At 35.6% G+C, this 15,479-nt stretch overlaps 1 protein-coding gene across 2 annotated transcripts in view; it reads left to right on the top strand.

The window, feature by feature from the left end:
- Positions 1-13,373, top strand: part of DTWD2 (DTW domain containing 2) — a 96,905-nt gene extending 83,532 nt beyond the window's left edge. For both annotated transcript variants that reach the window (XM_060091867.1, XM_060091866.1), the window contains 2 exons: positions 7,334-7,462; positions 12,897-13,373. In XM_060091867.1, the coding sequence (XP_059947850.1) occupies positions 7,334-7,462; positions 12,897-13,067 (300 nt within the window). In that variant the 3' untranslated portion in view covers positions 13,068-13,373. The remainder of the gene's footprint in view (positions 1-7,333; positions 7,463-12,896) is intronic.
- The last annotated feature ends 2,106 nt before the right edge of the window (positions 13,374-15,479 follow it).

The following is a 15,479-nucleotide window of genomic DNA, read 5'->3' as shown; positions in this document are numbered from 1 at the left end:
ATATCAAAGATTTATATGTAAGATTCAGTACTTTGGGGATTATTGCACATTTTAATGATGCTTAGATCATGTACTTAAAAGGGCAAAAGAGTAAAATATGAATATTTTCCTTGTATATAAATTATATCTTTAATGAAAATATTTCTGCCTTTTTTAGGATTCTTACTGTTAGGAATATTTTATTTATCTGGCAATGTAACTTGTTCTCTGTTATTCAGTGAAACTCTTTTCTGGTTCTTTCTCCTGCTTCTAAGACTGCTTTTTCTCTACCTGTTCAATAGCTTTTCTTCTTCCATCCTGTAAAATTTGACATTCATCTGGCTCTAAGTTTTATCTTATCCCACACTCTTGGTCAGGCTACTCATCTGGCTTTATTGGGGTAAAGCTGAGTTGCTTCACACTTATTCATTAGATTGTGAAGAAAGCATTGTAAATCATCACTAGCACTATCCTGGTTAACATCAGTAGCATCAGTACCACCCTCATCAACATCTTTGCCTGTATTGCCTGCTTACTGTATGGCAGGCATTGCTGAGCACTTCACATATATTAGCATCTTAAAGCACAGTCATTCTTTAAGGTTGTTAATGTTTTAGGCTCTGAGAGTTTAAATCTTGTTTGAGGTCATACTACTATTATGTAGAGTTAAATTTAAATAAGTCTAATTTCCTTTCTTATGCTTTTAGTTGCTGTGCTTTTCTGTCTCCCAATTCATGCACATTATTTTAATTCAAGGTTATAGAAAAGTGTTGTTAATAAAGAGTGTACAATTTAACTCAGTAAATTTTAAAATAAAAGTTTTATGTGACAAAATGAACTTATGAAGTAATTGTATAATGTGTGCTTTATTTCACACCTAGGCTAATTTATGATTTATTTTCCAATAGCTGTTTATGAAGCCATGACAGCTTTTGAAATGAGTAGAAATGATAATTGTTAAATGAAATTTATCTTTGGTGAGAAACTGTTTCACAAGCAAGACGTTATAAAATTGGTTATTACTTAGGTGAGACTAGTAAATCAATTTCTAATATCCTAAATCAGTTTCTGTTCTAAGTTTCCTAATAAAGGATATAAATTGATGTAAGCCCAGTATGAATAAATGCGTACATGTAGACATGCTTAGTTTGGACAATTTCAATTTCAGGAGATATCACAAAAGTTAGTTTCTATAGCATTATTCAACAGAGACTCATCTCCATTAAGTATTGCTGAGAAAAATAGCAGCAGAAAGTAATGCCAAGACGTGTAATCTATAGTCACACTCTTCTTTCTGGCTTGTTTACTGGTGTAATGTTTTGTTAATTTACTGAAATCACCCTGAAGTTATTGTAGCCAATAATGTTTTTTTTTTTAAATTTTTTTGGCTGTGTTGGGTCTTCATTGCTGCGTGCGGCCTTTCTCTAGTTGCAGCGAGTGGGGGCTACTCTTTGTTGCGGTGTGCAGGCTTCTCATTGCAGTGACTTCTCTTGTTGTGCAGCGTGGGCTCTAGGTGCGCGGGCTTCAGTAGTTGTGGCACGTGGACTCAGTAGTTGTGGTTCGCGGGCTCCAGGGCACAGGCTCAGTAGTTGTGACACACGGACTTAGTTGCTCTGCGGCATGTGGGATCCTCCCGGACCAGGGCTCGAACCCGTGTCCTCTGCATTGGCAGGCAGATTCTTTTTTTTTTCTTCTTCTTCTTCTTTTTTTTATTGGAGTATAATTGCTTTACAATGGTGTGTTAGTTTCTCCTTTATAACAAAGTGAATCAGTTATACATATACATATGTTCCCATATCTCTTCCCTCTTGTGTCTCCCTCCCTCCTACCCTCCCTATCCCACCCCTCTAGGTGGTCACAAAGCACAGAGCTGATCTCCCAGCAGGCAGATTCTTAACCACTGCCACCAGGGATGGTAGCCAATAATCTTAAGGAATTTTTGTTTTCATGCCTCTATTCTTTTTTTTTTTCAAGAGGAAGCTTAAAAACTCATAAAACTTTTTTTTATTTGAGAAATTATTATATTTCAATATTATTTTAAACTTTAGTTCTGTCATTCTAAACTTTTTAAAAGAATAATTATGCCTGAGAACATGGAGATTAATATTTGACTTATAAAGATAACTTCCAATTCTGTGATCTCATGAATCTATGTGTTTTTACTTTCCTTCTCTAGATATTTCCATACCCATAGTTCTCAGTGACTTCAGATATGCACTACTTGGAGTTATGTGAAAAACAGTGGTAGATTAAATATTTTTATTAGTAGGAAAAAACACTAGTCAAGATATTTGATTAAATATGTCACTCAACAGAATTTCAATTTTGTATCATTATTTAGACTTGCTTAAATTTGAAATTTGTAAGTGCTTAATTTTTAGGCTTCTGAATTGTATGTTTGCATTTTTAACATCAAAGTTTTTGTGTGTTGGAAAAGCAATGTGTAACTTTAATTATCATTTTAATGTGTAAGAAAGTACTAAATTTTAAACCCAATGTGTTCCACAAGTTCTTTGGTAATTTTGGAATTGTGCTTTACCATAGAAACTGTTATGAAATGAAGTTTCTCAGGTCAACTCAGAAAAAAAAATTTAAACAATAATGTGTTTTGGAAGTAGCACGATATTATCATTTTATCTATAACTAATGCCCCCTTTAACCTTATTTTTATCAAATTTTCTGAGTTTCAACATTAATCCTAGAATCTTAACTTTCTGTAAAAACTTTACAGGCTTCATAGTATGGGAAGATGGGAGCAAGACATACATGTTGATATTTGTGAGAAACTTTCATTCTTGAGAAGACTCCTCTCCCTATATCATTTTTTTTTTACACTGTGTTCATGAGAACCCTAAAATTATTCAGGAGTCCCTCAGCCTTGCTTTCCAGCAAAATAGCTTTGTTTTATTTGTTTTGTCTGTTGGGATTTGCCTAAGAATTCATCCATTTAATTATTAGCCTAGTTATGAAGAGCTCAAGCTCTCAAAGAAGACTATAAATTTATTTATCTGCTTTACCATGATTGATTTTGGAACCTTGGGTTAGTTACTTCACCTCTCTGTACTTTGGTTTCCTCATCTGTAAAATGGAGATAATAGTACTTACTTCATAGGGTCTTTGCAAGAATTAAATGAGACAATATATGTATATTTTCTAGAATAGCACTTAGTGTCCAAGTGCATGATACTTTGCATATAAGTGGTTAAGTCTCTGTTCAGACTGGCAACTGTCTGATGCCAAAGCTGGACTCTTATCGCTATTAGATCATAGTGTTGAACTAAACCGAGGAAATGAAAGGAATGAAGTGGATTGAGGGATTGGGGCTAGAAGAAAAGATTTAGTACCTCTCCTTCAAAGGGCAGCTCATAAGCTCAGATACTGATTCTTGTTTGTGAAAGAGCATAGAAAAAAGGGTGCTTCAGAAAGGAGGGTTTTTATGTGTGTCTTCCACTGGTAAGGAATTCAGAATGTTAGTAAAAAGAGGTTTATTTTAGCTTGTTCTAGACTAGGGTTGTTTCAGAAAGCCTGCAAAATAGATTGATTTTCCTAGAAACCTTTAAGGAAGCTGATCAACTGATTAGAATGTCTTGTGACTCTTAATAATTAAGTGAGGAGCACAACAGTTTTATGTAATAATGAAACTTGTCTTAAAAGAGCCTGAGAACAGATAACACGTAATCACCATCAAATTATAAAATACAGCATTTGTTGGGGGGATGTGTGAAGATGATTAAAATTTTAATTTTGAGGTCTTTTTTAGTTTATTTTTCTTGACAAAAGAATTAACTATATTATAGTAAGTTATTTTGAAGACATATGTTATGCAAACATAAGCCATGGCATGTTAATCCTTTGGATATTTTTTTGAGTCCTAAAGGTCATTACTAAACCACTGAACATGCTATGACTTCCACACTTCTAATGACACAAATCACAAAAATAGCTAAAGGTCTATCTAGGAAGGAGACATTTGAAAAAACCCTTTTAAAAGGCATCTGAATGGTGATCATAGCTGTCAAACTGTTATCTGGTATTCTTATATATTAAATATATATTTAATATTTAATGGAAGAAAAGAAAAGAAGGCATTAACCACAAAAGAATTTTAAGGAATTCAAATTTTAGCCAATCCAGAAAATCAGTGGAAAAGATCTGAAGCTCAGTCTAGAAGTAAAATTTGGATGAGTTGGCTGTTTCTAAAATAGGAGTTATATTATAGGCTTACAACCTATACCAGTAGAATTCTAAACCAACCAATGATACTCCTATTCCTAAAGAAGTCACATTAAGAGCACTCAGACAACTTCTACCCATGGAGAACCAACTTCCAAGAAGATCAAAATTATTGAAGCATTCTTTGCATCAGCATGGCTTCCAAAAATTGGAAATGAAGGTTGTATATAATAATTATACATAATATATTAATAATGATATATAATTAATGTAGCATTAAAATTACATATACATTATATGATCTTGGGATTGATCACTAAAAAATAGGTTTTAATACCATCAGGTCCAGCTATCTGATTTTTATCCAGTGAGCAGGAACTGAGAAACTAAATGACTGAAATTAAGTGATTAATTATTGTCAACTGATATAATAACATTGGTCTTTCAATAGTTCCTCTTTCTACATACCATACTTTCATCATATGTTAATTTTTTTCATTTCTTATAATAGTTAATTTTGCCTTGGATTTTCTTGAACATTTATTCATGAAGAAGAGGCAGTTTCTGAAAAATTATTATGATGCTTGTGACTTCTCAAGAAGATGGATCAACAGGGTTTCTTTTTAGTCTTGCTCATTTACTCACTGAATTAAGTGTGTGATATAGCCCATAAGCATAAAAGGAGGTGCCGTGAGATCACATTAGCATGCTTTAATAACATGTATCCTAATAATATGACAGATCTTAGTTATATATACTCTTTTAATATATCCAGTTACTAGATAACTCCCAGAGAGATGATTTGTTTTTTTTTTTTTTTTTTTTTTTTTTTTTTTGCGGTATGCGGGCCTCTCACTGTCGTGGCCTCCCCCGTTGCGGAGCACAGGCTCCGGACGCGCAGGCTCCGGACGCGCAGGCTCAGCGGCCATGGCTCACGGGCCCAGCCGCTCCGCGGCATATGGGATCCTCCCAGACCGGGGCACGAACCCGTATCCCCTGCATCGGCAGGCGGACTCTCAACCACTTGCGCCACCAGGGAGGCCCCAGAGAGATGATTTGTGAAGGATATTCTGAAGTCTTTTAACAAATGATATATTTCAAATTCTGTTTTCATACAGCCATGTGAGCCACAGTAAGAAATAATACACCCTCCCAAAATAACAAATTTCTTTTAAAAATCAAATTAATTCCAATAAACAAAATCCACTGTGAATTTTGCATGTTTTCCAAAGGTTTGTTTTAATCAGATGCTTGTTATAAATTCCTCCAGTGATGACTTGGAATTAAGTATTGAAAGTAGTATTTGTCTGTACTCTGTTCTACTAGTTGACCTGATGAAATATCAAAGCTTTTAGTAATTACAATTAATCAACATCATGAATTATTCTTACAGTTATTTAAACATAGGCTTTCTTTTATCATTATACATGTTTCTCAACCATTTTCTTCCATCCCTTTCTCTCCCTGCATCTATTTTTCATCTTGTCCATTGGTAGAAATGCAGAGTAATTTTAATATGATATCTAAAATGTAATTGTCAAATATGCTTTAAAGAATATATTCCAAAATCATATATAGAGCAATACATTCTATAGTGAATCTTTTATGGTGCCCACTTTGCTTCCCTCTCTCTCTCCCTCCCCCTTTCCCCCTCATCTCTTTTTGAGGAAGGAAAGGAAACAAGTTGTAGAGGATAATTTTTTGAACAAAAAGCGATCAGAGTGGAAAAACCATATTTCCCATCACATATCCTTAAATGTGATTTTGATCAGAGTGTGGGCTTTATGAGTGTAAGATTACTTGAGTTTCATTTAATTAAAGTAGCAATCAAAGGGCCAAAATGCTGACATTCAGTTTTCTATTGCCTTTCTCATGTCTGACTCTATCTCAGCTAAAATATTATCTCGATGGAGAAAAGTATCTGTAGTATGCTACTTTTATCTAAAAAGAGGATATATATATGTGTGTGTGTGTGTGTGCGTGTGTGTGTATGTGTGTGTATCTCTGTGTGTTTATATAGATTTACACCCACACAGACATATGCTTATCAGTTTAAGAAATAATGGAAGAATAAACCAGAAAATAAAAAATCCCAATTGTCAATTCTCCGAAGTGATTAAACCATTTTCACTCCCACTTCAATGTATGAGAGTTTCATTTGCTCTATCCTCATTTGGTGGTGTTAGTCTTTTCGATTTTAACTGTTCTAATGAGTGTGAAATGATATCTCCTTGTGATTTTATTTTATTTTATTTTTATTTATTTATTTTTGGCTGTGTTGGGTCTTCATTGCTGCACATGGGCTTTCTCTAGTTGCGGTGAGCGGGGGCTACTCTTCATTGCAGTGCGAGGGCTTCTCATTGCGGTGGCTTCTCTTGTTGCAGAGCATGGGCTCTAGGTGCATGGGCTTCAGTAGCTGTGGCTCATGGGCTCTAGAGCACAGGCTCAGTAGTTGTGGCGCACGGGCTTAGTTGCTCCGCGGCTGTGGGATCTTCCCGGACCAGGGCTCGAACCCATGTTCCCTGCATTGGCAGGTAGGTTCTCAACCACTGCGCCACCAGGGAAGCCCCTCATTGTGATTTTAATTTACATTAAATCATGTTGAGCCCTTTTACATGTACCTATTTGCTACTTGTATATCTCCTTTTGTGAAGTGTCTATTCACTCTTTTGCCCACTGGGAGGAGGTTATTAGTCTTTTTATTTTTGATTTGTAGGAATTTGTATATATTTTGAATACATTTTCTTTGTCAGATGTGTAACTATCCTCTTGCTTCTATTTAACAAAACAATAATAAAAGGATATTATGTATAGAAGATATTGATACATTTAATATTTATAAACTGGCAATTTTGGAAGGGAATTAGAGCAATTAGTATTTAAAATACAGACCTTAGGGACTTCCCTGGTGGCGCAGTGGTTGAGAGTCCACCTGCCGATGCAGGGGACCACGGGTTCATGCCCTGGTCCGGGAGGATCCCACATGCCGCGGAGCGGCTGGGCCCGTGAGCCATGGCCGCTGATCCTGTGCATCCAGAGCCTGTGCTCCGCAGTGGGAGAGGCCACAACAGTGAGAGGCCCGCGCACCGCAAAAAATAAATAAATAAAATAAAATAAAATACAGACCTTATAGCTTTAAACTTAAAAGAAAAATTACATTCTATTCTGTTTTTGATTTCAGGTGCAATTAAAAACCAGCATTTCTAGTCAGTATGTAATTCGGGCGCAACCAACTAATAGGTGCCTTTCTACACTGGAGTGTGCAGCTGTTGCTCTTTCTATCTTGGAGAAAAATAATTACATACAAGAGGTATGTCTTTGGAAAGTTATATAGTTTTTGAAAGTAGGAGCTTGGTTAGGTTTTTGTCTAGAAAATTTAAAAATGCATAACTTGTTAAATTTGTAACTTAAGTGACAAGTAGACTATATCTGTGATAGAAATTTGTGCACTTTTATAACCTTCCTTTCCCCTCTGGTGTTTTTCTGTTAGTTTAACGTTCCAGATTGCATTATTTAAATATTCATTCTAAGCTGTGCAAACAGCATTTGTAATATGCTAAATCGTTTTTAAGTAGCATAATATTAAATGTAGTTTTTTTGGCTAGATATGTCTTTCAGTAGTCTGTATTTCTGTTTTAGTATTTTGTGTTCTCTTGTACTAGACTTTTTTCTTTTTGTTTAAAAGAACATTTTACAGCAAGATTTTTTCCATTGGTGCTTTTATTCGAGGAGATATACCAACTTCCTGTTTATCTTATTAACCTTGCTTAGGGTATAAAAAGATATAATTATTTTTGAGAAAAAAGCCTACAGAATATGAAAAGTTATAACCTGCAATCAACATTTTATTTAATTTCTATGAAAGCCTGATAATTTCATATATAATTCATAATCATTAGTAAATAATAATGTTTCAGTGAGCTCACCAACATCTCAACCTTTTAGAACATGTAAAAAAACTTTACACCTACAACAAAAGAAAAAAATAGCAAACTAAATGGAGTTTTATAACTCCCTCCTCTAACACACACACGCACGCACACACACACACACACACAGGCACACGCACAAAGTATGCTCTTTCCTCCCTTCTTTCTGTCTCTCTCATTATACATCATGGTTTCTATTATAAAAGTGTGCCTTAGCCATGAGGGAAATTCCAATAGTAGATAAAAGCTTAGGTCAGAGTAACTGGATAAGTGGATTAGTTACCAAGAAAAAGAACAAAAGACCTCCAGAGCAAGGGGAGTTAAAGAATGCCAGAAGAAGCATTGAATTGCCCTTTTCCTCTCCCCTACCCTAAGCCATGGTATGTGTCAGAGTTGGAGACTTTCTTCTTTTGAAAGAAGTAGGCTTTCATGAGTAGGCTATTTTTGGGTGTATCTGCGTGACTAGACTTAGTTTGGGGTCTAGGCAATTTCTCTTTCTCTCTTTTGAGGGAAAAAATGTGTGAGGGATCCTAAATCCTTCCTCCAAATGACCAGGGAGTGTTCTCAGACTTTTTTTTCTCCCCTCTGACTTTATCACCTACTCCCATGTACCTTCCATCAATATAACACTTAATATACCCCTATACTTGTGTCTCTGTTTTGTTTATTAACCATCATCTGTGTATGTTCTTCAGCAGAAAACAACATTATTTTTAGGTGTCTTAAAGGAAAGGTGGAACCCAGGGCTGTTGTTTAAGCTTGCTTTCTGTACAGTCTCTGTATTTTCCTTTTTGTTGATGTAAAATCCTAGGATCAGCCAACATCAGACGTAGGCCTCATTAAAAGTTTAAATCTTGAGGGAAAAATATAATGGTCTTTGGCTATAAATTTAAAATTTCTTTCCTCTTCTTCTTTTGGTTTATAAAAATAATCTTCTATGGATTTATATTATTCCCACAGTTGGAATTGGATCTTTACTGCTTTCCTAAACAGAAGCTTTAATGTTGGTAACGGTGGTGTTTTAGTAGTAGTAGTTATAGTATAATAGGGCTAGGGTTTGGCATAGGGTTTGTACTACTCCTACTACTACAAATGCTGCTACTGCTCCCCCCTTTCCAGTTTTATAAGATATATTATTCTGGTATTAATTAATGTACTGTCACAGCAGGAAACCTATCTTATGTTTTTAGTATAATATCTAACAACAGGCAAAGTTTAAGAGACAGAAGGGTATCAGGATCTATCATCTCTTCAGCTTTTGGAGCTTTTATTTTTTTCTATGGATCAAGTTGAACATAAAATCCCAAAGCAAAAGTGGGGTCCTAGAGTTCTCATTCTTTTTGCTTTGGTCACCAGGAGTGGTTATACTACAGTGACCAGGAGTAGAAGAAGGATGTTTGATAACCAGACATGTGATTTGGGAGGTGCTGATAAGATGGTCGCAGGAACATGAGCAGAAAAAAAGCATATGAAACATCCCAAGTTGCTTATTACATCTGGCAAACAATTAGCTTTCTTACTGGGGGAACACCAAGTCCAGCTTGTTTAAATCTAGCTACAATAAAAAAATTAGTACATTCTTCTGAACATCTGCTCTGAAATAGATGTTTTCTTTCCTTCCTGGGGAGGAAAGCTATAACATGCCTTTTCCCCCCAATAACCTTTTATTAGGGGCATCCTAATAAAACCTTAAGATGATGGGGAGAATAGTAATTTTTCAGCTGGCTTCATTCTGTAGAGGTAGGGCTCCTCAAAATAAAGAACTTGGCATAGAATGGCCTTCTTAGTCTGTTGATTCATTCTCTTCCTTTATTCTTGAGCAGTTTTCAGTCACTTGGAAATAGCATGATAAGAGTTTTGAAGCAAGTTTGAGTTAAAACTTTATCACTTATCATCAGCAGTTTTTGCCAGAAGACAATTCATGTAATCTCTTTGTGTTTGTTTTCTTATCTGCAATATACAAAAAATAGTTACCTCATAATATTGTTGTGAGAATCGAATGGGATAATGCATGTTAATTGCCTGACACCGGGCTCTCAAGAAGAGTTCATCTTTTTGCCTTTCCTCGCCTCTGATTCTTGTCTATAGATTGACAGAAAAATTGAACTGAAAGTTGGTGATTTTCATTTTGCCATTATAATATGTACCAGGGTTACTCATACCTTGGAAGCCTTATGAACTTTTATAACTAGACGTGGCAAAGCTTTGTGCTGTAACCTAAATGTCTTAGCTCTACTCATCACCAGTAGTTGTTAATAACAGTCTTTTGAAACTGTCACGTTGCATCTATAGACAGAGGATTTACAGAACACTGATTTTCCCCCAGATAAACTTTTAGAAACTAATTTTGTAAGTAGAGGATTTTCCTTGTTCTTCTGAACCAGTAAACTTCTCATATAGCTTCACATTGCCCCAGATATGTTATGAATGTAGAGAGAAACATTATCATTTATTATCAATCAAGTTATATGCTAAGCACTTTAAATGTATCATGTAAGTGCACCATAATAATAACCTTATAAGGTGGACATAATATTCCTCACTTTACAGATGAAGAAAGCGAGGCAAAGAGAGGTTATTTAACTTATCTGGGAACACATAGCTAGTTAGTGATTGCATCAGTCACTTAAAACCCCAAAATCAGAATGGCATAACACACTGTCTGTACAGTGGGATTGCCAGGGGAACCGCTGCTAATTATAGTCACTTAGGGATCCAGGCTGATGGATGCACCATCTAGACCCATCACTCTACTTTTATGAAGGAAGGAATAAAGAGAGGTGGGGAATCATACACCACTTTTAAAGCATCTGCCCAGAGGTGACACACATTTGTGCTCACATTTCATTCACCAAGTCAAGTCATATGGCCATGCCTAACTTCAGAGGGGGCTAGAAAATGCAGTCTGATCATGTATCATGAAAGAGGACTGATGTATTCGTGAACAGCCCTAGTGACTACCCCAGATCTGTCTATCTCCAAAATTCATTGTCTTAATTACTCAGAAAATTGATAGAATCTTATCTTCAGGAAGTAAAAGTTGGAGGCCCTTAATCATAGGAGTATTAATACTCTTCTGTCTATGAAGAATCTAATAAATGTCATAAAATAGCAATTGTCTCAGTCTGTATATGGTCCAAGGTATGTTTCCTAGGTATGATGTTTCAGGATTCAATCACTTCCTTATGTTGACTCTGTAAAGTAATATATAGTCATTTCTATATTTCTTCTGTTGTTTGAAGAATTGAAGATACGAAAAGAAATTATGAGAACGTACCTAAGAGACTCTCTACAATAATGTCAGGCAGAGCTTTTCCAAGATGTTTGTCTTTTTCTTACTGGTGTGTCTCAGTTAGGAGTTACATTTAGTTGCATGTAACAGAGCCCTTACTGCAGTGGTTGAGCCATATATGAGTTTATTTTTCTTCTGTAATAAGAAATGCTGAAGTTAGTGGTCTAGGGCTGGGGATGCAGCTGAAGAGGACATCAGAGACCCAGATTTCTTCTATCTTTCTGTCCATCACTGTATGTATTTGGCTTTAATCTTCATGTTTATTGTCCTGTAGTCACATAGTGGTCATCCCACATGTAGCAATCATGTTCCAGGCAAGAAGAAAAGGCAAAAGCCTATGCCTGCTATGTCTGTCCCAACCCAAGGCCTTCCACTTACATCTTGTTGGATAAACTGTCATTAGTCAATGTAATATTACTAGCTGGACACATTGCCACCTTGAATAAAATTTTAGATTTTTTTTTAATAAGGAAGAAAAGAATGGATATGGAGAAGCAACTACCAGTGACTGCCACATATCTGTAAGAGTTCATTGTAAATTAAAGCTGTTAAGCCCTTTGCTGCCACTTTTGTTGTATCTGTGGGGGAATACATTTTCACATAGACACTGTGAAATTTTTGTAGTTAAATCTATCTTTGTTTCTTTTATTTTCTTTTTAAACAATCTGCACCATCAAGTTTGTTATTTAAAAGTGTTAGATCAGGGATCTCAGGCCCAGGGAAAGACTCTGATTCAAATATGTTTAAAACACTGGCTTAATTTTTTTTTTTTCCTGATTTTTGGATTTGAATAACTTTAAGAAGGACATATGCGCAGTTGTTTGACAACCTCCACCATTCTCTGTTACCTTATAGTTCCACCTAGGTCACATGTTTATGTTATATGTCTGGCCCTATAGGTATTTGCGTTTAGACAGGTATGTATACAGTTACAGTTATTTCAAATGCACCCACACCTGGGTATCTAACTTGTATGTCTGGCCCTGTAGGTATTTGCGTTTAGACAGGTATGTATACAGTTACAGTTATTTCAAATGCACCCACACCTGGTTATCTAACTTGTATGTGGGCCATGGAGTAGTGTGAGAGAATTAGTAACTTACCCATTACTGCCATCCATTTGTTAGCAAGTAGCGGGAAGCTTGTGTTAGTCTGTGATTGAAAATGAATTAACTAATTTGTACCTAAATGTCTCTTTTATTCTGCTGTTACAGATGAGTTATTATAATGGCAACAATTTTTGTAGTGTTTGAATATATTAAAGTATAAAACTAAATTTGGACTTTATCACCTGTATGGAAAATTAGTATTTGTGTCTTACTGGAATTCCTTAGTGGTATGTAAGGTATGAATTTAAATAAATTATTTATTTAGAAGTTATCCTATATTTGAGTGCCTATTGCTTTTCATAGTTAAAAGCTAATAATAAAATAATAATCCCTGTTTCTAAAGAAAAAATTTAGATAGAATATCATGATTTGTCACACTTTTTTTTAGTATCTTTTTTTTTTTTATCTTAACAGATTTTGCTTCGCCCTCTTCAAGCTTTATGCTCTTTCCAGCTTCAGCATGGTGCTCAAATTCGCCTCAGCAAGGAACACCTTCTGAAAAATGGATTATATCCTAAGCCGATGCCAAAGAACAAACGCAAACTCAGGAAAATGGAACTATTAATGAACAGCATTAAAATTTAGTGCAGTTGTTCTTATGGTGCTAGTTTTGGTGTCTTCAGCTGACAATAACGAGTTAACTTTTTATACATTTTAAGTCTGTGGGTTTTTGTCTAAAGAATGAGAGTTACATACTAAACTTACCCAGAAGAAGAAAGTAATCCAAATAGCCAAAAAACAAACAAACAAAATTCATTGATTCAGTGAAAAGCAAGATTTCGTACAGTATTTGTTTTTAAAATGTGCCTCTAATACATTTTTTCAAGTCAGTAATTTGAAATGTGATTAGTTGTTGAGCTGGGTTAGAAATACTTATTAATAAAAGGGAATGGAAGGAAATTGATGTGCCTGACTGGTTCAGTATTGTTTCTATTAGTGTTTGTAGATAATTAGGTGTAGACCTATAATAGAGGATACGTACCTCAAGTTGCCATCTTGCACATGAACTTATAGTTTGAAATAAGTAACAAAAGAAAATAATAATCAAGTAATTTAGGTTGAATTTATTTCATAAATAAGTATTCTTTAGGGACTAAACTTGAATTCAGCCAATGTGATTTAAGTGTGTGATTAATTGCCCATATTTTTTTTTTTTTTTTTTTTTTTTTTGCGGTATGCGGGCCTCTCACTGCTGTGGCCTCCCCCGCTGCGGAGCACAGGCTCCAGACGCGCAGGCTCCGGACGCGCAGGCTCAGCGGCCATGGCTCACGGGCCCAGCCGCTCCGCGGCATATGGGATCCTCCCAGACCGGGGCACGAACCCGCATCCCCCGCATCGGCAGGCGGACTCCCAACCACTTGCGCCACCAGGGAGGCCCTAATTGCCCATATTTTTAAAGTTAAAGTTTAATTAGAAAAAGTATATTCACCGTCTAACATTATTTTCAGGTGTACAACATAATGATTTGGTATTTGTATACATTGCAAAATGATCACTACAATAAGTCTAGTTAAAATCTGTCATCTTACATAATTAGAACAAATTTTTTTCTTGTGATGAGAAGTTTTAAGATTTACTCCCTTAGCAACTTTAAAATATACAATACAGTATTACCAACTATAGTCACCATGCTGTATATTACATTCCCATGACTTACTTGTTTAAAAACGGCCCTTTTGACCCTCTTCACCCATTTCACTCCCACCCTCACCTCCACCCCTGCCTCTGGTAAACACCAGTCTGTTTTTTTTATCTTAGAGCTTGTCTGTCTATAAGCTTTTTTTTTTTTTTTTCCGGATTCCACATTTAAGTGATACCATTTCTTTGTCCGACCTACTTCACTTAGCATAATGCCCTAAAGGTCCATCCATTTTGTTGCAAATGGCAAGATTTCATTATTTTTTATGGATGAATAATACTCCTTTATATATATATATATATATGCACGTGTGTGTGCATGTGTGTATCACATTTTCTTTATCCATTCATCCATTGATGGGATGCTTAGGTTGTTTCCATATCTTGGCTGTTGTAAATAATGCTGTAATGAACATGGTGGTGCAGATATCTTTTCGAGTTAGTGTTTTCTTTGGATAAATACCCAGAAGTGGAGTCACTGGATCATATGGTAATTCTGTTTTCAATTTTTGAGGCACCTCCATGCTGCCTTCCATAGTGGCTGCATCAATTTATATTCCCACCAGCAGTGCACAAGGGTTCCCTTTTCTCCACATCCTTGCCAGCATTTGTTATTTATTGTCTTTTTGATGACAGCCATTCTGACAGGTGTGAGGTGGTGACTCATTTTGGTTTTGATTTGCATTTCCCTGATGATTAGTGATGCTGAGCATCTTCTCATGTACCTGTTGGCCATCTATATGTATTCTTTGGAAAAATGTCTGTTCAGATCCTCTGCCCATTTTTAAATTGGATTGTTTGTTTTTTTGAAATTTAATTGTAATAGTTCTTTATATATTTTGGATAGTAACCTCTTATTAGATATATGATTTGCAAATATTTTCTCTCATTAAGTAGGATGCTTTTTCATTTTGTTGATGGTTTCCTTTGCTGTGCAGAAGTTCTTCAGTTTGATGTACTCCCACTTGTTTATTTTTGCTTTTATTGCCTGCCTTTGCTTCTGGTGTCAGATTCAGAAAAGCATTGCCAAGGCCTATGTCATAGAGCTTACTGCTTATGTTTTCTTCTGGGAGTTTTACGGTTTTAGGTCTTACATTTTAGTTCTTAAATCCATTTTGAGTTGATCTTTGTGGATGGTGTAAGATAGTGGTCCAGTTTCCTTCTTTTGCATGTGGCTACATGTGGCTGTTCAGTTTTCCCAACATCATTTATTGAAGAGACTGTCCTTTCTCCATTGTATATTCTTGCCTCCTTTGAGGTAGATTAGTTGACCATAGAAGTGTGGGTTTGTTTCTTGGCTCTCTGTTTGTTTCATTGATCTATGTGTCTGTTTTTGTGCTAGTACCATACTGTTTGATT

This window comes from Mesoplodon densirostris, chromosome 3 (genome assembly GCF_025265405.1).
Source record: "Mesoplodon densirostris isolate mMesDen1 chromosome 3, mMesDen1 primary haplotype, whole genome shotgun sequence".
Lineage (NCBI taxonomy): Eukaryota > Metazoa > Chordata > Mammalia > Artiodactyla > Ziphiidae > Mesoplodon > Mesoplodon densirostris.
The sequence above is the reverse complement of the archived record's forward strand: the minus strand, read 5'-3'. Positions and strand labels throughout refer to the sequence as shown.